Here is a 20,847-nt window from a genome sequence, read left to right as displayed (position 1 = left end):
TTATGTCATCCTTACTACTACCAATATAACGAAACGATCAGTCCAGACCTTTTTGTCTCTTCTCATTGGGTGCTGAGATTGAAATGAGATTGGCCTCACGGATATACCTAGGTAGAGTAGGGATGGGTACAGTCCGACATCTTTCAAGTTAATGCAGCAATGGTTTCGAATTGAAGAATGTAACGATGAAGTCCATGAGGCTTATCTCCAGCTCAAACTGTCTAACTGTTATTGAAGTTATTCCAAGCACTATAAACTATGTTAATAGCAAGTACTTGGGTAGATGCAGACAGCAGTACACTTTAGTAGGAATACGACACAAAAATAATATTATTACTGGAAGACATGCCTCCACACAGGATTGAACTATGGACCTTTGCATTACAAGTGCAACGCTCTACCACTGAGCTATAAAGGCGTATTTATAGCAGCGGCCTCGTTCATGTCTCTATACGCTCACGATGATCCAGTGTAAAGCAAAATGCAAAAAGAAAATTGTAATGCCCCCGCACTGGATTGAACAATGGACCTTTGCATTACAAGTGCAACGCTCTACCACTGAGCTACAAGGGCGTTTATTACAAGTTTTTCATGTATTGAAAACTATATATCCTTACCAAAACCAAATCTCCTTCTCGGGATAAAACTTATCTAGTATATCCAAGCATCATCATATGCTCATACTTGAGGTAGTCCTGACAAAAATTGCGAATTTCTCATTGCCTTAAAAGCTTCTTCCTATCACTTCACGGAGTACCTATTTACTTATCAGTCGCATATATGCTGACATGTCTATTTTCACAGAACCTGCCCTAAGAGCATTCAATACGCACAACTGACATAGACTGCTGTGTAGCTATACTGCGTAGCGTACGATGATGTACCCTTCGAAGGAGAATCTGGGGATAGGGACGGCTAAACTCAACAGGTGGTTGACGGCAAAAGCCAGCTCGAGTGAAGTTTGAGCAGTTATGGTTTCTGATATGTCCAAACAAAGGCCCAACCTTTCATGCATGGTTTATCGCACGCTCTGACCAAGCAAATCGTGAAGTAACTTCCAGGCGTCTTCGACTCGCTGTGGGATATCGACATGCACAATCGACCCTTTGCCTAGTGGCCCATACCCATCTTCGTCGTCTCTCATTCGCGGAATTTCTCCTACCAGTAGAGACATGAAGCGGTCCATGCTCCAAAGGTCAGTCTTGCGATTATCCTTGAAACCTGAGAAATCATAAGACAGGATTGATGTGAGGCTCCCAGCTTTTTCTAGTGGTGAAGAATCCGCAGGTGCCACTTTTGGTACAAATGTTGGCCAGCTACTGAATGTGGGAGTCTCATCGGCTTTATCAGCATAGACTTGCTCAAATGCAGCAATGGTGCGCCGACACATAGTTGGATCCTGGGCAACCACAATGGAAAACGGCGATTTGTAACCGTTGGCATCTAGTACCTTTCTCGCGTTCACGGCATTGAGTGCACAATTAGTCGATGTGTCTTCAACCAAAACCGTGAGCCTCTCTCTTTTGTCGGGTTCGATGGAAGCTTGGGTGCCACGATTGACCCTCAATTTCCAGAATTGTTCTGCGATAGTCTCGAGCATACGAGCCTCTGGTAGCATGCGGATCCGATCAGCGATGCGGCTATACTTGGGATGACGGGCTATAGCATCATACATCAACTGGGTTGAGTGGCCAATGCCACCGCAAAGAACGAGTACGAGTGATCCAGACTCTGTTCAGGGTTTAGTATATTTTATAGCTTTGGCAACTGTATGTTATATCACTTATCAATCACTTACGAGTCGTCTCAATTAGCTCTTTTACCATTGAAAAGACTTTCTCTGACGTGGAAAGGACTGCGGAAGGACACAGCACTACCGCACCAGTGCGACTTGCATCTAGCTGAAGAGATCCTTGTTTCTGAGCGACAAAAGGTTCGAACAAGGCATCACGTAGATCCAAGAGTGTGTGTATTTGCTCATGAGCTACAAACTCTGAGACGATGTTGGCAGCCGATGCTACTTGCAATGCAGTTTCTCGAGAGCTGTCCATGCTGTCATTTCTCAAGACCGTAACTGCAAGTTTCAAGTTCTAAATATCTCAGCGTAGGTAAGCTATGATAGGCTACTGTAGCGGAACATCCGGAGACGGAATATCCAGAAGGCGAAGGATGCATTAACGTTACTAACTTGCGCAACTCACAAATGAAATCTGCCCTGGAGAACCGGATTTTGCATTCGTGTTAGCATCAAAACTAGTAAATGAGTACGTAGAATTTGAAAATTCAAAGATTAAGCTACTACCATTATAGCTTTGTTACATACCGGAACTGGAGGGAATAAGATAGTTCGCAAGTTGATGGGGCTGAGGAGGACTATTCCTAGCATATGCCTTGTGAGAGCAATACTATCGATCAATGAGACTAATATCGTAACTGGAAGATTTCTTCATACATATATATCATGGTATTGGAGTTGTTACTTCACCGTTTAAACGCCTTCTGTCGCAGGCGAAGCCCCTATTCACCATTCAGAGTGGCCTGGATGCTGGGCGTACCTCTTACATGATGTCAGTAAAAATGCGATGAATACTCTAGGTATTAACCAGTACCTACTAAGTAGATGGTCTCAGTAACAATTTATAAATACGTTAGTTCGTTTATGAGGACTTGAAACCTTAAGGGCATTGCCACTTGAGTTGCAAAACGAACTTGCCTGTTCGATAGGGCCAAGTCACTACAATTATGGTATCGAACGCTGTCTTTTTAGTAATGAAGCCAGCATGCCTACCTAACCAATAATCTAGTCAAGTTCTGGCCTATTGGAAGCTTGACTGCTCATAAGAATGTTGGGTTGCTGGGCGGTGTTATTGTTGAGTGTTTCGGTAAACCTCATGGGAGGCAAGTGCAGACAGCTGCCACTGCCACTGTCACTGCCCGCTTCCACCATTACCTATGATTTACCATCAATTTGGACTCACCCGATCAGACGATTATTGTTATGTTATTGGTCCATAATTACCAAACTTGTACCTGATCACTGCATCACTCCTGCCTGTCCCGCCCGTTGCCCTGTCCAGTATTTGTTTTTCCTACGCTTCGTCCCCTGAAATTAAACCTCGACCTCGACTTAAACCTTAGCATTAACATTAACCTCTTGAACCTGAATTTACTACCTAGGTACAACATTTTTACTTTCAGCCCCAAGCAGAGTTAGAAATGAGTACCACCGCCGCCGCAACCGAAGAAAAAGTGCTTTCGCGCTCTAGGTCGGTGTCCCGACCCAAGACTAGAGTGAGCATCGCAAGCCGATTTGCCCGCGCATCCCCGGATCCTCTTTGCGAAGATATACACAGAGCCCCATCTTCTGAGCAGGTGCGCATCATGACACAATATCAACACTGCAGCGACATTCACTTACCGTCTCGAAGAAGGACAACGTCACCCATAGTCAGAGAACCAACAAGTTGACATTCGACAGCGGCAGTGAAGCTCCTTAGGGTGTGCATAAACTTGTTTCTGTTAATGTCGAAGGAAATGAGACTGATGAGAGCTTACAGAAGGAGTGTCAAGCTGCCCACTCCCAGAAAAGATTGAGGACAGTATCACAGTTGCCACCAATTCCTCTATGGTTTCCAAGACGATCACAACCGACCACTTGAGTCTAGATGCGTATATGGACACCGCGAGACTTGCTCCTCGGCGTCCCAAGGCACCGAACAGGCGACACTCTGCCAAGTCGAAACATGAAGATGAGGATCCGATCTACGACCTCATGGCTCTCCCACAGCCAACTCATGTGCCGACCGTCGCGCCATCATCCTGCAAGCCACCCTACGATCTCTCACCCAACGCCCTCGCTGGTAACCAAAACCGCGTCGAGCGTCGAGGGCGCCCTCGTCTTGATTCAAAACAAACCAAAAACTCCAAGCAGGACAAACAAAAAGACCTGGACGTTATCAAGAGCGCCCGAGCATCCAAGAAGTCTACCATCCGAAGGAAGCGGGCTGAGAAACAAGCATGTAGTAGTACAAACAACCCCTTCGTCGCGAACGGGAACCCCGTCAATCATGGCCTCTTCGACCTTGATATTGCAAATCAGATGATTCCATACTGCAGCCCGGATCTGATCACTACTTGTCCCAAACCACCGACGCCAGCTGGAATGTGTGATTCGAAAACATACCTCTCCTACCAGATCAATGTAGCTCGCCATCTGGCCTACAATGGCGTCTCCGGGCCATATCGGGTTGGCGAATACCTTTGCGACCTCTACCTTGCAGATGCGAAATTCATCAAGATCGCTAGCCTTAACGTTGACACTTATGGCCAATCATTTTGGTGCCATACGATGACAGGAGAGCGGGTACACTCGCAGGATGGATCAAAGGTGACAGGCAAGCCTGTCACAATGGCTAACGGAGCGCTGGTCTGGATGGAGGACGAAAAAGGAAATACCATACCCCCTGAGTGGTCATTCACTGAGCCTCACGACTTGTTCTTCGAGCCTCAAGTCATCGAGTTTCCCTCAACCGCGCCACTGCAGCAGCGGTATCCTGGCCTCCGGTCTGGTAACAACCCCACGTTGTTATAGTGAATGATGGCTTTCTGTACAGAGAAAGAGTTGCTGTTGTTGCCGGATCAATCCCTGTGTGTGAACTCAACTGAGCTTCCTTTCTGCCCGTACGTAGGCGATTGTTTCGAGGTCGGGATCAGAGGCTGTTTTGGATTTCTACAACCTTGGCATTGTCTTTGTTTGACTTGATTCACAAGCGAAAGATACCCATGTATTCTATATTAGGACAAGCATTGTAGCGTTGGTATCGGAAATAGTGCCATCTGCTGATGTCACCTTGATTGTTCATGGTGCTTGCTGTTTACGAGGATAGATGTTGGGAAATAGCTGTAATGATGGTGCTTTGATGAGTCGTACATTCTCAGGGTACCTTTGGTAGGAAAGTTCATTCCACTGTTTAAGATACCAGGTTAACAAAAATATTTGGAAATATAATAAAGTGAGTAAAGTGGTTTCCTCCTTAATTGTTTACATGAATTGATGATGACCTACGGAAGAATTCCGCACCGATAACTGGATATCGATAACATCATCGAAAGGCCCGCCACTGGTGCTCGGCTTTGGCTTGACCATCGTTGATCCTCCAATTGCGCCGTGTATTATTAGCTTCTAGCATCCTCATCTCGCAAACTAAAAATGGGCTCTTCATCCTCTAAAGTCGCCAGAGGCGCAGCGCGAAAGTATCCTGCTCGAGCACCGGGAGCTGCAGTTCCCGAGGCAGTAGCACGCCAACCAAGGGCAGAGACCCCCAAAGCCCAGTCCAAGACTCTAGGGAGCAGCGGAAAAGATGAAGGTTGGTAGATTAGATTGTTTCGTCACACGTCATTTCCACTGACTGACTCTCGTAGCTATTCGAGCTGATGCTACAGACCCAGATTTCCCTACTGGCGACTTCTCGCGCCGTCTACATCAGATGGGTATTGCCGATTCGAACCCTACCTACTCACCCTCATCTACTGCTGCGACGCCCCTCGGATCAACAGCGCCTTCGGGTCCTCACTTTGCGCCGAGTCGAAGCAACCCAACGCTGGTTGCGCTTGGAGCTCGAGACCGACTACAAGACGAGGCGGAGGAAGATTTCGCAAACATGGGACGTGGTGGCCGACGCCTCCTCGACATGAGGACAATGGTAGATGCTTTGAAGTTTCGTGATCGAGGTATTCCCGAAAAGGATATTGAGGCGAAACTACGGATACAGCCTGGACTATTGAGTAAGCTTGGCCAGAAAAAGACGTTCTCGCATGTGACAAGTCCCAATTGAAGGATATCCATGAGAGTAATGACTTTTTGAGTTGCACGAGGGCTCAAAAACGCACAAATAGCTTTGAAGGTGTGTACAAAACAAAGAAACAGTCAAGGCCCGGCCGCGCAGGTCGAGGCCAATATTAAAAGATACTTGAACGATGTGTGTCGCGGTGTTTCAGGTTAACTGCATAGAAGAAGGTTTTGATCGCACACCATCACAGGTAAATAATTGCCTTGTTGTGACCCCGACGCATTCGCAAGTGAATCAGGATATCCTCGGTCTCGGACCATGGCATTCCTTATTACTATAATCAAAATTCACTTAAGATCGAAGTTAATGTTGCATACACCTCATAAATATAACATGAATCTTTCAATTTCGCAAGGGTTTGGTGTCGAAATACCATGAGAGCCAAAACAATTTGGCTCTAGTCTGAAAATGAGATACATCAACGCCTTCTACCAAACGTACGAATATTACACGTGAAATTCTGCTATGCTTCGTCTCGTTTTGTTGCCTACATCCTCTGAAGCCGGCTCGAAACGAGCCCTTCGCCAACCCAAAACCATTGTAATGATGAATAAAACAACAAAGATATGATACGCCCTACCAAAATGCAAGGCCCGATCCAGTGTCTCCCCTTTTAAAAGTTGCCTTTCTTCCAGTCTTATTTTTCAGTTCCTCTTCCATGGCATATGTAGCTGGAGCCTGCTCATACGCTGTCAATCCACTGGTATACAGTGACCAGGGTAGTGTACACCATGGCGATGAAGCCAACAACCATGACGATAACGTCGATAACTTTGGCCCTCGTGGTTTGGGCTGCTCCCTTGTAGTGCAACAGGGCAGGGTAGATGTAGACCAGAGGGACACAAGCAAAGCTTCCAATCAATGCCACAAACTTGTCCAAATCACTGGCGCCAAGGATACTGACACCTACGCACACACCTGCGATGAAAGTTCTGAGAGCATTCTTCTTCCACTTGATCGCAATGCTCTTCTTACCAGTTGCCCGCTCTCCGAAGATGGATGTCTCAATGATACGAGCAGCCGGGAACAGCTGAACTGGGTCTCCTGCCAGGACCGCAATGGAATAAAGAAATTGGACAGCATTAACGAGGGGAGAATCCTGGGGGAAGTTGGAGATGACCTGAATCTTGGTATCCTCACCGAACGTCGCGTAGCAGAGCGCTCCAACTGATGTAAAAATTATAGTGATGATGAACATGACCAAATAGAGGAGGCCTGGGAAGTGTTCCGGTCTCTTCATGCTTGACTGAATGGGCAAAATAAGTCCGATGCCTTCAAAGGTGAAGATTCCCGAGCCGACGGTCAATGTAAAATCTTTGGGGTTAAACAGCTTCACGGTTGAGTCCATGCCATGCTGGGAGAGTGCAGCAATGTCATAGTACCAGATGTAGACAATGCCAATTAAGATAAAAACATCAGCAAGAAGGGCAGCAGGTCCAAGCTTGGAGATGTTTCGAATTAGTGCAAGGGGAACAAGAGCGACCAACTGGAGAGCAATCAAACTGGGCACACTGAACATCAGCTCGCGATGATTGGCGGTCACAGCGTCAAGAAAGGCATAGAGATTCTCGGCCGTGAAGATGAGACCGGCACAGACGAAGCCAAGCTGGGAGATGGCAATTGAAGCAAGAACCAGACTTCTGAACCGGGGACCAATGATGGCCTCGCCAAGTTCTCCGTAACCACCTCCGTAGATTTGACGGCAGTCAAGCAGGAGCCGAAAGCATCCGCAATTGACCAAAGACAGCACAATTAGTGTGATTGACGAAAACAAGATTCCACCATTGCGAAAGGCTTTGGGCAGGAACATGATTCCGGTTCCAATGAAAGCTTTGATGAGGGTGAAGAATGTCTTTGTAGTTGTCGCATCGCCCGTCTTCCGCAGTCTCTTGGAGCTTCGTCTCCGCCCAAGTAGTGGTCGAAGCTCAGGCGGTTGCTCGACATCACCGTCCTCTTGGTCGTCAATGGCAGATTCGTCTTCGCTATCGTTGTCCTCAAGATCTTCGCCTGCAAAGCTTCCGTATAGGTCGAGGAAGTCAACAAAGTTCTTGGCCACAACTGTGTAGCCGCTCATGCGTCTTTGACGGGCATGTCGCTGGATGTGGTATCGTCGGAAGCCTCCCGGTTCACGCTGCTCGGAGTGACTCAGTTCGTCTTCGGACGCCAGACGGGGAACTGCATGATGGGAGAAGGTGGCAGCGCGGCGGAGAGAACTCGCGCGAGCCTTGATCTTGAACATGTCGCGATGCATATCACCACCTTGTAGAAGGAGCGAGGATTCGACTGGTTCTGCTTGAGAGTCATCGTTGAGGTTTGTGGCCGAAGCAGAGGCTGAACCCGAGGGGTTGGCGGGCCCAAAGGCAACATCCGGGTCGGCTGAGTATCCATCTGGAAGATGCCTTTCGAGGATAGCAGCCTTTCTATTGTTTGTGTCGCTGCCCAGGCTGCTGGGGGTTCCGTCGAAATTGGCAAAGTCGGCCATTGCTGGAGGTGGTCACAGAAGAGATTGACAGTGACGTAGTGTAGTGTAGTTCAGTAGTGGCGGTGGAAATGAAGCTCAGGAAATGGTAAAACAACAGATGGTGGATGTCTTAACAATGCTTGAATCACAAGTAGATAGGAGATTATCAGCTGGGTTAGCCGTCACTGTAAGCGTCAACTATCATCTGATGACAGTAGGAAAATGAGCAACAATGGATTCAAAAGAAAAGAGAAGAAAACATTGAAGCCCTGCGAACGGCAATTCGCAAGGTTGGGTCTGGGTCTCTTGTTGTACGACCAACCCGGGGTCGGTGAATGTCTCTCCCGGTCAAGCAGGCTAGCTTCTTGAGGCTTGGATCAGTGGAGAGTGTGACCCACGTGCAACAGAGAACGACGATGAGAGGTACTCAGTACCTTATGAGTGTGGGAGTTGGGACGATGATGTGCAATTGAGAACGTATTCGCTACCTAAGCATATGAGTTCTTGCTACATGCCTGCTTCTTGCATGTGCACATGTGGTGGTGACACTGATGAACACCATACTCAGTATTCACCCTTCCCTATTTGATCAAATCGAAACTTCCAGAACGAGATAGAGCAAGCACTAAGAGTACACAGATAGCAGAATCATGAACATGAAATGATCCTGATGATAGTTATCTAAAGAAAAATACAACTCATGATGTTATAACCATCCAGATCAAATCAGCAGCACTTTAACGAATAAATACAATAGACTACGTCACGCATTCGTAATACAAATAAACGTGTAACTTCCACGCCAGTTGACACTACCTAGGTAGGTACTTCCTGTCATCGTCTCTCTCTCTCTCTCAAAAAAAAGACGCTCTTACCTATGCATCTTCTTCAACAGAAGGTTACTGGCACCGCATATGTTTAGCCGGAGAAAAGCCGCCAGAATTGGGCAAATTTTCTCCTCAGGCACGCGATGAGGAACTAAACCCAATACGTTTGACGCGCCTGTCCTTTCGCAGCCACCAGAAAGCTCACTCATCAACCTCAAATTCGACGTTCAATCTCATTCACCTAATCCCAGACCAGCTCATCCCGACCCCAACCCGACACAACCGTCAATATGAGCTTCGCACCCATCAACCCCCGCCCTATGCTTGAGGAGCTCGTCAGCAAGCAGGTTTTGGTTCGCCTAAAATGGGGCGAGACTGAATACAAGGGCACTCTGGTCTCGATAGACAGTTATATGAACATTCAACTTTCCGGCACCGAAGAGTACATCGACGACAAGCCCACTGGTTCTTTGGGTCAAGTACTGATCCGGTATAGACTCTCTCCATGTACAGTCTGCAAGATACTTGATGCTAATTAGACTCTTAGGTGCAACAACGTGCTATGGGTGCGCGCAGCTGACGCAGGAAGCGACGCGGATGCTGCCATGTCTGGTTAACCTGGTCTCTATGGAAGGCGATGGGACTATCTGATCTGAGGGATAGAGAGGAGGATACGGCGCTCTCGACAACGCAGAGATTTATTCTAGTATGAGCCCTGCATCCGGGGCCTGACCCAACGCGACACCGCTTTTTTCAACCACCAAAAACTACACCCGAAGCTGGGTTCATGTACTCACGGACGCTTCATCGCGACGCTGCAATTGTCGAATTACTTCAAAATTTAGATATGAATTCCAGGCGGACGACCCAAGCAGCCTTCAGAACGGCAGGGTTGCGGGGTCTTAATTCTTATTTCAACTTCTGAACAAGACCAAATTTCTCCTCGTTTACGTGTACGGCTCCCGAACAAGAGCTTCAACTCGGCCTCATACTGGTTATATGTGCGATATTGAGGGACCAGAGACCTGGACGGTGAACTACTCTGCTTTGACACTTCAGATAAAAATCAACAGCTGTCTCTGAGTCAAGATTGGATGATGGGGCTGGATTTCTATGAACCCCTATTAGAGACAAACCAATATTTGAAACTCCCAAGCCTCACCCGACTGATAGGATGACTGCGAAATCAGTCGGCGCAACGCTGTCGAGTTTTCACGAGTCAAAGGCACTGGCTTACCTTTGTAACCCATTGGTTGGATTTGAAAACGAAACGTTCCTTCGCAACTAGCTGACCTCACTGCAGGACAAAGCTTGTAACACGATCCTGCTTGTTTCGGACGTGACAAGACGCAATGGCTGGTATTGATGCCAGTGTTCTTTACAAGTTCGGATCGCGTTCTCTTTCTTGAAACTTGAAAATATTTCATGGTCGGGGACCTTAATCAACTGGGCGACCTCCATCTTGTGCTTCTGCGTCTAGGCGCTCTGCCTGGATTCCCAGTAAAGGCATTCACAGTTGATATACATTTCACTCCCAATGAATGATAGATTTAACTAAGGAAGACTGTTCATATGGCAGCCAGTGGCTTATATTCCCCACAAGTCAACCTGCAAATGACACTGAAAACTAATTTGAAGTCTTTTTTCTTTCTTTTCGTTTTCCTGTTTAGAAAGATGATTAGTATGAAGCCTATATTCTCGTAACCTCTTAAGTACTTCTGCAAGTTAGTTATATACTATCTGGCAAAACACAATGTAGACAACTGATGAATTACCATATGCACAATAAAGATCCTATAGATTGTTCTCCTGGGGCTGAGTAGACTGTTCCCTGTCTTAGTATAAACAGTTGAGTCAGGTTACATAATACAGCCTTGGCCTGTTTATCTCTTTATGTTAGAACAGTATATTTACCTCTATTATAGTTATTTGTGAAATAACAGCAAAATGGTACACTCATGGCTCTATGAAGACTATACATATGTTTACTGCGACTTTCAATTGAAAATATTGTTTCTAAAAAGGCTCTTTGTTAAGAAGTAATAGTATTTTCTTAGGTTTATTTATTTACTCATAATTAACATATCAAGTGTATGGAAGACATATAATTAAAGAAATTAAAAAATTACTTTAAAAGCAGAAACCAAGTAGTGAATTAATTGCCTCTTGTTGCTCTTCCAAGGGGAAAGACTGAATAGTTAATGACCATCTTCGACTGAACAGGTGCGGATTGAGTACTTTGAAACGAGCAATAGAATTACCAATAAGAAATACCAAGGTGGTTGTGATTAAGGCGCTGCACTCAAGACATTCTCTCGCAATTATCTGGGTTTGCAGTGTTAAGGGATGCTTATAAGGGTTCAAATTTCAATCTTTGTCATCTCGTTTTTTATTGGAATTCTATCAGGATAGGTAGATCGAGTACAGATCGTCTTCCAACCACAAAAAAGCTTCAAACCAAATGATCATCTGGGCTTATGCCCGTCCGGAATTCACGTGATGCAAGTGAGGTTCGAAAGGTATTCCACCTACATAGTAGTTTCTCTTGAATACCTACCTAGGTAGCCATGTATTTGGGCGTTGAACGATACAGGCACTGGAAATGGTCATCCATCTAACACCAGCAAGAATCCAGGCTCGAAATATCAGGCAACAACTGGCGGGGCCTCAGGTAGCCCTTGTGTCCTGGATGAGAGCGGGGAACGGGGATGCTGGGGCCCGCCGTTTTTAAGTGCCGTAAATCTGGGGTAAGCGGGTCTCCTAGAGGACTCAGTGGGTACGTTATAGCGGGGTCCCCAGAGATCTTCTACATGCTAGCGGCAGCGATACTTGGACAGCACTCGACTTTTGAAAGCGTAGCGAGTAAGGCGCTGCAAGTTGAACGCCCAGCCATTGGATTTGCGACAAAAGCACTCGAGTGGAATGTCACTGAAACCTCGGTCTGCACGGGACGATAGCAGGGAGGGACTCTTGGGAGCACGTCGCCCCCATAAACCTCAATTCTGCTATTTCTTCCAAGCCTGTGCTTCATGCCGGCCTTTGGGGAATGCTGATTATTTCTTGAATTTGTGAGGGCCAATTCAAATTCTGAACAAACAACCCACGATTGCAATGCAATCAACATCAGATAGTATCCCTTTTTCGTCAATCGACTCCTCAACTGGGCTGATACTTGCATTTCACTGTTTCATCCTCCCACCAACTCAACTGTCCAAGTAGCATGGGTTCTAGGGTTAAGACTGCAGTACAATTCATCATTTTCCCTCTAACCGAATGTTTTATTTGTACCCCTGAATGACTGCTGTGCCGTTTTTCAATACTATTTGATTCAATTATCATTCAACTCTCGTACAAATTATGATAAGAGGTCACCGGGGCTCGTTTACCATTGTGACGTGCAGAACATTAGGCTGAGTGGTTTGACGAGTGAATTCTCTCAATCACTGGATCCGGAACAAACCTTTGGCGAAAGGTACCTGGCCAGACACCTACGCCACCATCTCGCTTCGAGTTCCACTGCACCGGACAGGAAGCATCACCTGGCCCGTTTCTGTCCACTGCAGTCTACAAAATTTCGGCTACATCTCCTCAAAGGCTCAAAACGATAATGACTCTGAGGCGTCGCTGGCGTGGCAACCTTCCCTTGAATCTGTACACGGTCGGCACGCTCCTTCATCTCATCAGGGCATCGCATCATAATGCTGCACTGTTTTCAGAATGATTTGGACCAACCGCAGGCAGCGAGCGACCAGATCACGAGGACTAGAGTCTACGCGATGGAGGGCATTAACCTAACCAACGGCGAATCACCACCTGTCTCGGCCTGCGGGAGAGTTTGAGGTTAGGGGGGATTGCAAGCCATCCGTCGACCAAGTGTAACCTTGTAGACCAACACAGTATCTGACTCACTATGTACCGGTGTCTGCACTGACGCACGCTTACGTGCCCAAGTACCATTCAGCTCAATCACAATCCCCGTATCCTTTGCCTCCCTGTCGCAGCCTCCTTCTTTCTCTTGCTCTTGCCCAAACCTAAGCTGATCATCCAAGCGCTCTGCTCTTACCCCGCTCGATCTTCCCAAAGCATACAGCATGGTTGCACATATATATAACGGAAGGAGGTGCCCTTTTTCATCCTGATTTGATTCTTTCATCTTTCATACCAATCAACCCTTTCTAACATTCCATCAATTTGAATCCGTGCAACTCAATTTCCCTTCTTCCTTCCAACCACGAGCAATACCACATCACGTCTAGTCGACCCAACCACCAAACAGTGAGCACTGCCCTTTCACAATCATCCCTCGCGGTCTCCTAACACGTATCATTCAGACAGACACCTTCAACTTCCCCCAATAACAACATCAACATGCCCGTCCGCGTTCCCAGACTTCCTGCTGCCAAGCCATCAGAGATCTTCTGCATGGGTGCGGCCGGTGTTGGCGTTTTGACACCTTTGTACCTCGTCATGCCTGGCGCCGAGGAACGCCTATCCAACCAGACCAACAAGTGGGCTCCACGATGGGAGAGGAATCTCAGCTACTTCATCCCTCCCATGGAGAAGGGTGTTCAGCGCATCGAGCCTCCGGTATCCAAGATGGTCCAGCGTGTTGAGGACCGTCTCCCCCTTGAGAGGATGGCAAAGTCCGTTGATAAGGGTATCCGAAGTGGCATCGCCCGATTCAATGGCGAGAACAAACCATAAGAACATATTTCTCCTGTCAATTTCGTCATGCCTGTGGCTTTGACCATGACCCTGCCAACAACTTACTGCTAGGCATGTGTCTTTCTTTTGTACATTACCATAGCATACCCTGGGTACGGATAGATGACTTATTGATCGCATCGGCCCATACACGAATGGAATAAATTTCTATTTATTTTCCTTGTCCCCGGCCGTTTTGTGATGGCTTCTTATAACATAACAGCCACAGGTGCCTGGCCCTGCGTGGTTCTAGGAAATCCATCGTCAACTCATTAGACCAACCTACAGTTACTCCCTCCTTCTACACAACGCATATTTGAGGCTCAAACGATGTAGTGATGAGTGGAACCGGGCTACGAAACATCCTGGCTCGATAGCTTCAATCTAAGAATCTGTGTGGAGACTGAACCCTTGGTATGGATAATCAACCACTCGGAGGTCCTGCCCACAAATAACTGTTTGTGTGAACAATTAGGATTAATCGTTCTCTATCTGTTGCTTTGCAAGTAGGTATTCGTGTGTATTTTACTTGTTTCCGATGAGGCATGGTTGTGGCCATTCCTCAACACCAAGGTCTTTATGCCTGTCAATCTAGTCTCCCGAAGTTGCAATACACACCAACTGATAAATAGAACTTGGCTTCGTGGATCCGCTTTCATGACTGACCCAACCTCCGGCAAGACCCGCGATTTGTCAACCGCATTAAACCATTTCCACCCCGCATTTCGTTTGGCGCCATGGACGAGACGGGCTTGAAGCCACGTCCTTTAGTTTCTCGCCTTTTGGGGTTCTCAATTGCTGATCCGACCATCATCTGATCCCTTACTCTGCTGATTATTCAGCAGACGATACCTCTCAACGTCCACGATTCTGCCCATATCAAACAGAGTTGCCAAAAACGTCCATAAAGGCCCATGTTGGGTATATCTGGCTTAAAGATACTCTCCAGGTGCGGGTGGCTATTTTTATCCGTTTGAATACGATTTATTCAGATCTGAAGCCACTTGAACAGACAATGGCAATCGGGACCCAACATGCTTTTTGTATTGAACTTGGCAAACACCCTTTATAACGACGTACTATATATAGTAAAGGACCATCCTTGAGGCTTTCACATGCAATCCGTTGTGGCAAATGATTATACTTCCTTGCAGGCGCTCATTTAAGGCCGTGTAAATAGCTAGGTGTACAGCCGGACTGAATCTGACTTTGATTTTCCTATATGTACGACAGTTCCTTTTCTCGTTTCCAACAATTATGCAACGATGGCCAAAAGTTAAGCGTAGTAAAGAGAAGCCTAGTATATCATGTAACCTTCTCCACGGCCTTATAGCCCGCAGGTTCATCAATGTTACAATTTGTTTTGTGATATTGGATGTCCTGCAAACACAGACTTCTCATACTTCTCGAAATATATGCATATCAAGTTCATAATTCCAAACAGAAATCCAAAACAGAACAAGCATGAGCACCCTTAAACACCTTGCACTAGAAACAAAAAACTAAGCACGAGTGCTTGACTAAGCAAAATGAAAGAAGTCGAGAGAATAATTTCTCTGCTCGTCGTTACTTTCGTCATCTGCATGCATGGGCTTCCCCATTCCTCCATACCCGTCAACATGCCCCGAGCCTGCCGATTCAATAGTTCCACTGGTCCAAGTTGTTCCGATCTGAGAGAGCTTATTTGGCACTTGCTCGTTCATAGCTCTTTCATTGTTCGTGAACTTGTCTGGATCCTTAGTTGAGCCAAAGGCAGCCATCCCTGACATTATACCAGTAGACATAGCAGCGCTCTGGTTCAGAACTGAACTTGCACTAAGGCCAGCAGTTCCAGATGTCCAGTCAACAGCACCATGAAAGTGGCCCTGTGCAAAGGGAGGCTGCATCTGGTGCATACCCCAATTATCTGGTAACGGATTGGGGAGATTCGTGGGGTTCATCGCTCCAATCATATGAGTCGAAGGTATGTCGGAATGATGCACATTGACGGTAGTTCCAACCAAATTAAGGCCAAGCTGATCTGCCTGGTTATGCACGTTCATTGGAAACATGATCGAGCCAAGTGGCGGTTGGCTGTGTTGACCGTACGGCAAAGTATAGGCTTTGTCAGCAAGAGACGGCGCAGCCTGCGCCGTCATCCCCACGAATGGTGGCGTTGATGAAGAAAAGTCCGACGTCTGTCGGTGAATAGACGGCCGTCTCTTTTTCACGGGCTGACTAAACTCGGCATCCGCTTCTCGCCTGACTGGAACAACGGGAACAGGTGAATTGCTGTCAAAAGGCAACCCACCTTTCGCATTTCCGGCGCCCGCACTGACGGTATAGCCTGCACTACCACTGCGTGATCGTGGTGCATCGCTCATACTGCTCCTGATCTGCTCCAGGACGGCTTTGAGTAAATCATCCATCCTCATGGCCGGATGGTATGTAGAACTCATGTCCCCAACAGCATCCGAGAGAATCTCGAGATAGCCGGTATATGTTTGACGGCTGGGTTCGTTGCGTTGATAGGCGAGTGCAGCGATTAATGCAATCGAAGCTGTGCCGGCATGTTGGATACCCGTTATAAATATCTTGCGTCCGTCAAACCTTTGACGATGTTGCCAGAAAATTCGGGCAACACGTATTGCCTGCTGGGTGCAGATACTGCGGGCCAAAGATGTACGGCTGCCATGAAAAGCACGCTGACGATCATCTGATGTAGTTGAGGGAGTTTCTGGGTTGTGCCCAAATGGCTGCCCCGGGCTCTCAGAATCTGCCATCATGTCATTTTCAGGACTGGGGTAAGAGCCAGTGCTAGAATTGTCTCCAGTAATAGCACCATACTTGGCCCATGGCCGGTGCAGCAAAATCATGGTGACGTGGTATTGCTGATGTAATAAGAAGAAGCTGTAGGGGGCTGTCTTGACATTGCTTGGTTTCCATGCCATACGATCTGGTAAACGCCTGTACCAATTTTGAAGTTGCCTGTCGAGATTTATCACCTGCAGGTATTTATTTTCCTCGGCTTCGTTTGTGGCAAAAGTGCCAACATGTTCTGCAGCCCTATTGGAACTTGTCAAGTCCCGTATCTCAACAATGCGGCCTGCCAATTCCATCAACTCAATGAGTTGTTCATAAATCTCTGTTGTTATATCTGTTTTGGTATTGTCAAGACCAAAAGCTGCTAGTTGTGAAAATCGATTTGATAAGAGATCGACATCTTGGCTCTTAATAGCCAGTGGACGTCCTAGGAATAGGCCCCAATATCTGTCGTAGATAACGCATGCTTGCATTACCATGTTGCGGATTTTGGTATCCTGTTCAGACATGTTACTAGTACAGTCGAGATGCAGCCCAATATCAAAGGCGAGGCGATTCGCCATTCCTGAAATTTTGTTAGTTCGAGATAGATCCGAGCCCAGAGTTTGAAAAAAAAAAAAAACCTCACCAGAGTACATCCAACCGGTGTTATCTCTGCCGACACCGCATTCGAGGTCACCAAGAAGAAGCAAAGCTTGAACACTTGGGATGCCACCTGGCCGTTCAAGCTCAATATCAAGCATGTGCTTGGCCTCTCGGTGGAGTGTGCTTTCTCGCGGACTTAACGTGATTTTGCGCATATCATCTCTATCCATATCTGCTGCCCGGTACCCCATAGCCAGGACTGTTATGTGAAGGAAATGGGAGTAAAACTTGGAGGATTTGGAGCTGCGGTCGGCTTCAAAAGCGGCTCGATCAATGATCTGTATGACGGAATTGTAGTAATGGAAGAAACCGTCGATAAGGTAATCATGTGTTTCTTGACTCAACGATTGAATGGTTTTCACGGCCCTACGAATCTGCTCCGAGGGCTCATGGCTATCAGATAAACTTGTCGATTCAGCATAAACATGGCTGTTGGCAGTGGGACCGAAGAATCGTAGCCGCCCAGAGATTTGATCGAACGATAGATTACCCTTGGTAGAGAGCAGGCGATGAATGACATCTTCATGCTTGGAATCAAACATGCGAAAAGGCGAACCTTCGTTTGATGGACGGGGATTTTCAAAATGACTCCCAGCTGCAGGATCATTTTCATTTCCCACCGTATCGTCAGCGTGTGAGTCGGGTGGCGAACGACAATCGCTTCCGGGAGACTTTGGATCAGCCTGTGGCGATGGATCCGAGTTGCCTGATGCAGTCGCCATGCCCTCTTGAAAATCATGCCTCGTCTTTGGGGGATAGGTCGCGGGCGGTGGCACGACACCCTTTTCTAAGAGCATGCCTTCGAGCAGAGAGATTCGATCTGACAATGATGACATGTACGCTTTAGAAATAGGTCTAACATGACTCCATTAGACTGAAATGAGAATAAGACAGGTGAGCTTGAGCGCATACCTTCTGCGCTCATCGTCATTCTTGATGATGCATTCTGCACCAGACTTGGCACAAGCGGTACATTCATTTTGATTCTTGGGGACGACGCATCGAATTCTTCGATCGCGACATGATGCACAAGCGACAGATGCGCGATGCCGCACTTGCTGCTTGCTCGCCTGGCGTCCTGCGGCTGCGGCTACGGCTGCGGGGGCCTTTGGTGAGACGTCCTTCTGGCTCGCTTCCAGGTTAGGGGCATCTTTCGCATTGGCCGAAAGAGCCATGGCGAGGCAAGCTGCGCAGAACCTCGGGGGAGTGAGTCCCTCCCAGAAGCGGCTCACGTTTCACGAGGCTGATGGGTCTCGGATAACCGGATTTGGCTTCGGATAGGTCTGGGCAAGTGGTTGATAAGGGGGAAGTTTTTAGTCCCTTGAGGAAGCGGAGATGGAAAATAAGGAGCTGTCCCTGTTTCTTTAGCGCGTGTTGGAGCTTGGACCTTCCCCACGTTAACACTACTAAAAGAGACAGTGCTAGAGAGCTGAACAGGATACCTACTAGCCCAGGTATAGTAAGACGTCAAATACCTTCAAAATACATTTATGTTCAAAGTATATACCGCTACTGGTATCCTGATAAGAGTTTGTAAATAATGAGTGGTGTGCAAGTTTCGAATGGATTGGTTATTTCTAATCAGTCTTCTGTTTAATGTAAACAAAGAGATAGCACTGACTAAAGAATAGATGATACTAGTATCAATGGAATTTCATTACTAGGTTATAACGATAAGTCCATAGATGTTATGAGGATAGATGAGTCGGGCCTTATTCCACGACAGGAGTGGTTGATAATGCTTTGTCAAAATCTCAGCCTGGTCATACAGGCGAATCCTCATACGACAGCTTCCCTGAGACCAATTGAGTATATATCCCTTGCCCAGCAAATTCAAAGCGAACCCACCGATGAAGGCATGTGGGATTCCATGTCTCTTGAGAACACTCAAGAAGGCACTCGCATCCTCCTCCTTGCAAATATCGACAGCTGACATGATGTTGGCAATGTTCAAAGGGAAGTGAGTTGGGAGCTAGGCGTAGAGGCTATGAAATCATTAGGCCAGTCAGTACCTATGTAAACTTATGGTATTTAGACTGGACCTTTGGGCTATCCATATTTATATCCAAAAGATTAGATATAACCCTTTGATTTGCAGATAAAGCAGAAAATGGTGAGTTGTTTCAAAGGCATGACCTTGGCTAGCCCCATATCAAATTACTTTTTTTGGTAACCTAAAGTTCAGACGTCAACCTGCCTGTTACCTCTTGAACTGAAAGATAGAGAATTGCCTGGCGAAATATTATGCGTACAACAGTATTTTCCTGGAAGGAAGGTAGAAACTTACTAGGTGCTCTCTTCGCCTAACGTTACTCGTCGTTTCATCCGTTAACCAAGACGTTAAACCCCTAATCCGCCTGCATTTTATATTGCCAGCTACTTAAATTTAAACTTACAAAAACTACATATTTATTATCTGCTTGATTATTAAAGCAGTAGCTTATTGTACATCATTTATACTTATTTTTGGTTAAAATATAGAAAAATACTAAGCCCGTTTGTTTATACGCTTATCATTCCTATCTTATCTTATCACCTACGACTAGGCCACTACCTATTTTGTACTCCGTACCTCTCCAATACTGGCATTCACTCTGTACACCACACTATTATCCCTCTACACCTCACTTAACACAATGTCAATCCCAAACGAAGCTCTTCAAAAGGTATATTCTCCCTGGTATTCCTTTTTACCAACCACACTCTTCATGTTCAGCATTGTTCGATGTAGAGCCCGCTAACGACATTTGGACACTCAGTTGGTGCGGGAGATCGAAAGCCAGGCCTTGGTGGCCCAGCAGCAGATTGGCCTCGCCCGTACACAAATGACTTCAAAGCAGCGCGAACAGCGCCTTGTGAAGCTGACTATGAATGAGATGGCTACTCTTCCTTCTGATGCGGTGGTGTATGAAGGTGTTGGAAAGATGTATGTATCCTTCTCCCCCCGAAACATGCCCCTACTGGTCTATCCACTGTAGCTCATGGTCCGATGTCTGACTGTTGTTGTAATATTTTCTAGGTTCGTCTCACTGCCCGTAGACTCTCTTCGACAGAAGCTTGAGGGCCAGACGCAAACTTTGGAGGGAGAGGTGGACAAGCTTAGTCAGAGGTTGCTGTACCTGGAAACTACACACAAGAATAGCCGCGAGCATATTGAGCAAATGCTTCGCGCCAAATAAAGCTAGCAATAAAAAGCTTGCAACATGAATGAATCACATACTCAGTTTCATCGTTGCCCTATATCGATTACTTGTTGTCCGTGCCAAGTTTTCCTACCACAAACATCTCAGCGGCTTGGTTTCATCAAGCGCCAGTTTGCCGCCTTGTCATCCATCTTGCTACCATGAAACCCTACGACTGCGCCTTAATTAACCCGCCAAAGCACCACCGTTTACCTCTCAACGTCAATGCAACCACCGAGGGAGGCCGTGGTCACGGGCAGACACAATGCTGCTTTAGGATGCGATCGTCTCGCGCCTGTAAGACCCAAAGCGTGGCGCCAATCCTAATGAGGAGGGTCGGGGTTGAGGAAGCACAGTAGCTCGACAGACGAACATTT

At 46.8% G+C, this 20,847-nt stretch overlaps 8 protein-coding genes across 8 annotated transcripts; 5 read left to right on the top strand and 3 right to left on the bottom strand.

Moving 5' to 3' along the window:
- Positions 1 to 1,018: 1,018 nt before the first annotated feature.
- Positions 1,019 to 2,051, bottom strand: FSST1_004253 (uncharacterized protein; the record flags this gene model as incomplete). The annotated part of the gene is made up of 2 exons (XM_083230409.1): positions 1,019 to 1,731; positions 1,799 to 2,051. 2 exons carry the CDS (start codon positions 2,049 to 2,051, stop codon positions 1,019 to 1,021), a joined length of 966 nt encoding a protein of 321 aa, XP_083087683.1.
- Positions 2,052 to 3,625: 1,574 nt separating this feature from the next.
- On the top strand, positions 3,626 to 4,591 carry FSST1_004252 (uncharacterized protein; the record flags this gene model as incomplete). The annotated part of the gene is made up of 1 exon (XM_083230408.1): positions 3,626 to 4,591. One exon carries the CDS (start codon positions 3,626 to 3,628, stop codon positions 4,589 to 4,591), a length of 966 nt encoding a protein of 321 aa, XP_083087682.1.
- A 618-nt stretch (positions 4,592 to 5,209) lies between these two features.
- FSST1_004251 (uncharacterized protein) lies at positions 5,210 to 5,834 on the top strand (the record flags this gene model as incomplete). Its single annotated transcript, XM_083230407.1, has 2 exons — positions 5,210 to 5,366; positions 5,422 to 5,834. The coding sequence occupies 2 exons, from the start codon at positions 5,210 to 5,212 to the stop codon at positions 5,832 to 5,834; spliced, it is 570 nt and encodes a 189-aa protein (XP_083087681.1).
- A 697-nt stretch (positions 5,835 to 6,531) lies between these two features.
- On the bottom strand, positions 6,532 to 8,331 carry FSST1_004250 (transmembrane amino acid transporter protein-domain-containing protein; the record flags this gene model as incomplete). The annotated part of the gene is made up of 1 exon (XM_083230405.1): positions 6,532 to 8,331. The coding sequence occupies one exon, from the start codon at positions 8,329 to 8,331 to the stop codon at positions 6,532 to 6,534; it is 1,800 nt and encodes a 599-aa protein (XP_083087680.1).
- Positions 8,332 to 9,427: 1,096 nt separating this feature from the next.
- On the top strand, positions 9,428 to 9,754 carry FSST1_004249 (mRNA splicing protein SMX3; the record flags this gene model as incomplete). Its single annotated transcript, XM_083230404.1, has 2 exons — positions 9,428 to 9,627; positions 9,685 to 9,754. 2 exons carry the CDS (start codon positions 9,428 to 9,430, stop codon positions 9,752 to 9,754), a joined length of 270 nt encoding a protein of 89 aa, XP_083087679.1.
- Positions 9,755 to 13,505: 3,751 nt separating this feature from the next.
- Positions 13,506 to 13,841, top strand: FSST1_004248 (uncharacterized protein; the record flags this gene model as incomplete). Its single annotated transcript, XM_083230403.1, has 1 exon — positions 13,506 to 13,841. One exon carries the CDS (start codon positions 13,506 to 13,508, stop codon positions 13,839 to 13,841), a length of 336 nt encoding a protein of 111 aa, XP_083087678.1.
- Positions 13,842 to 15,361: 1,520 nt separating this feature from the next.
- Positions 15,362 to 18,463, bottom strand: FSST1_004247 (transcription factor domain-containing protein; the record flags this gene model as incomplete). Its single annotated transcript, XM_083230402.1, has 3 exons — positions 15,362 to 17,208; positions 17,272 to 18,143; positions 18,201 to 18,463. The coding sequence occupies 3 exons, from the start codon at positions 18,461 to 18,463 to the stop codon at positions 15,362 to 15,364; spliced, it is 2,982 nt and encodes a 993-aa protein (XP_083087677.1).
- A 1,461-nt stretch (positions 18,464 to 19,924) lies between these two features.
- Positions 19,925 to 20,467, top strand: FSST1_004246 (prefolding complex chaperone subunit; the record flags this gene model as incomplete). The annotated part of the gene is made up of 3 exons (XM_083230401.1): positions 19,925 to 19,954; positions 20,048 to 20,214; positions 20,308 to 20,467. The coding sequence occupies 3 exons, from the start codon at positions 19,925 to 19,927 to the stop codon at positions 20,465 to 20,467; spliced, it is 357 nt and encodes a 118-aa protein (XP_083087676.1).
- Between the last annotated feature and the right edge of the window lie 380 nt (positions 20,468 to 20,847).

Source organism: Fusarium sambucinum, chromosome I (assembly GCF_050947815.1).
Source record: "Fusarium sambucinum isolate potato_lamoka chromosome I, whole genome shotgun sequence".
In the NCBI taxonomy this organism is placed as follows: domain Eukaryota; kingdom Fungi; phylum Ascomycota; class Sordariomycetes; order Hypocreales; family Nectriaceae; genus Fusarium; species Fusarium sambucinum.
The sequence above is the reverse complement of the archived record's forward strand: the minus strand, read 5'-3'. Positions and strand labels throughout refer to the sequence as shown.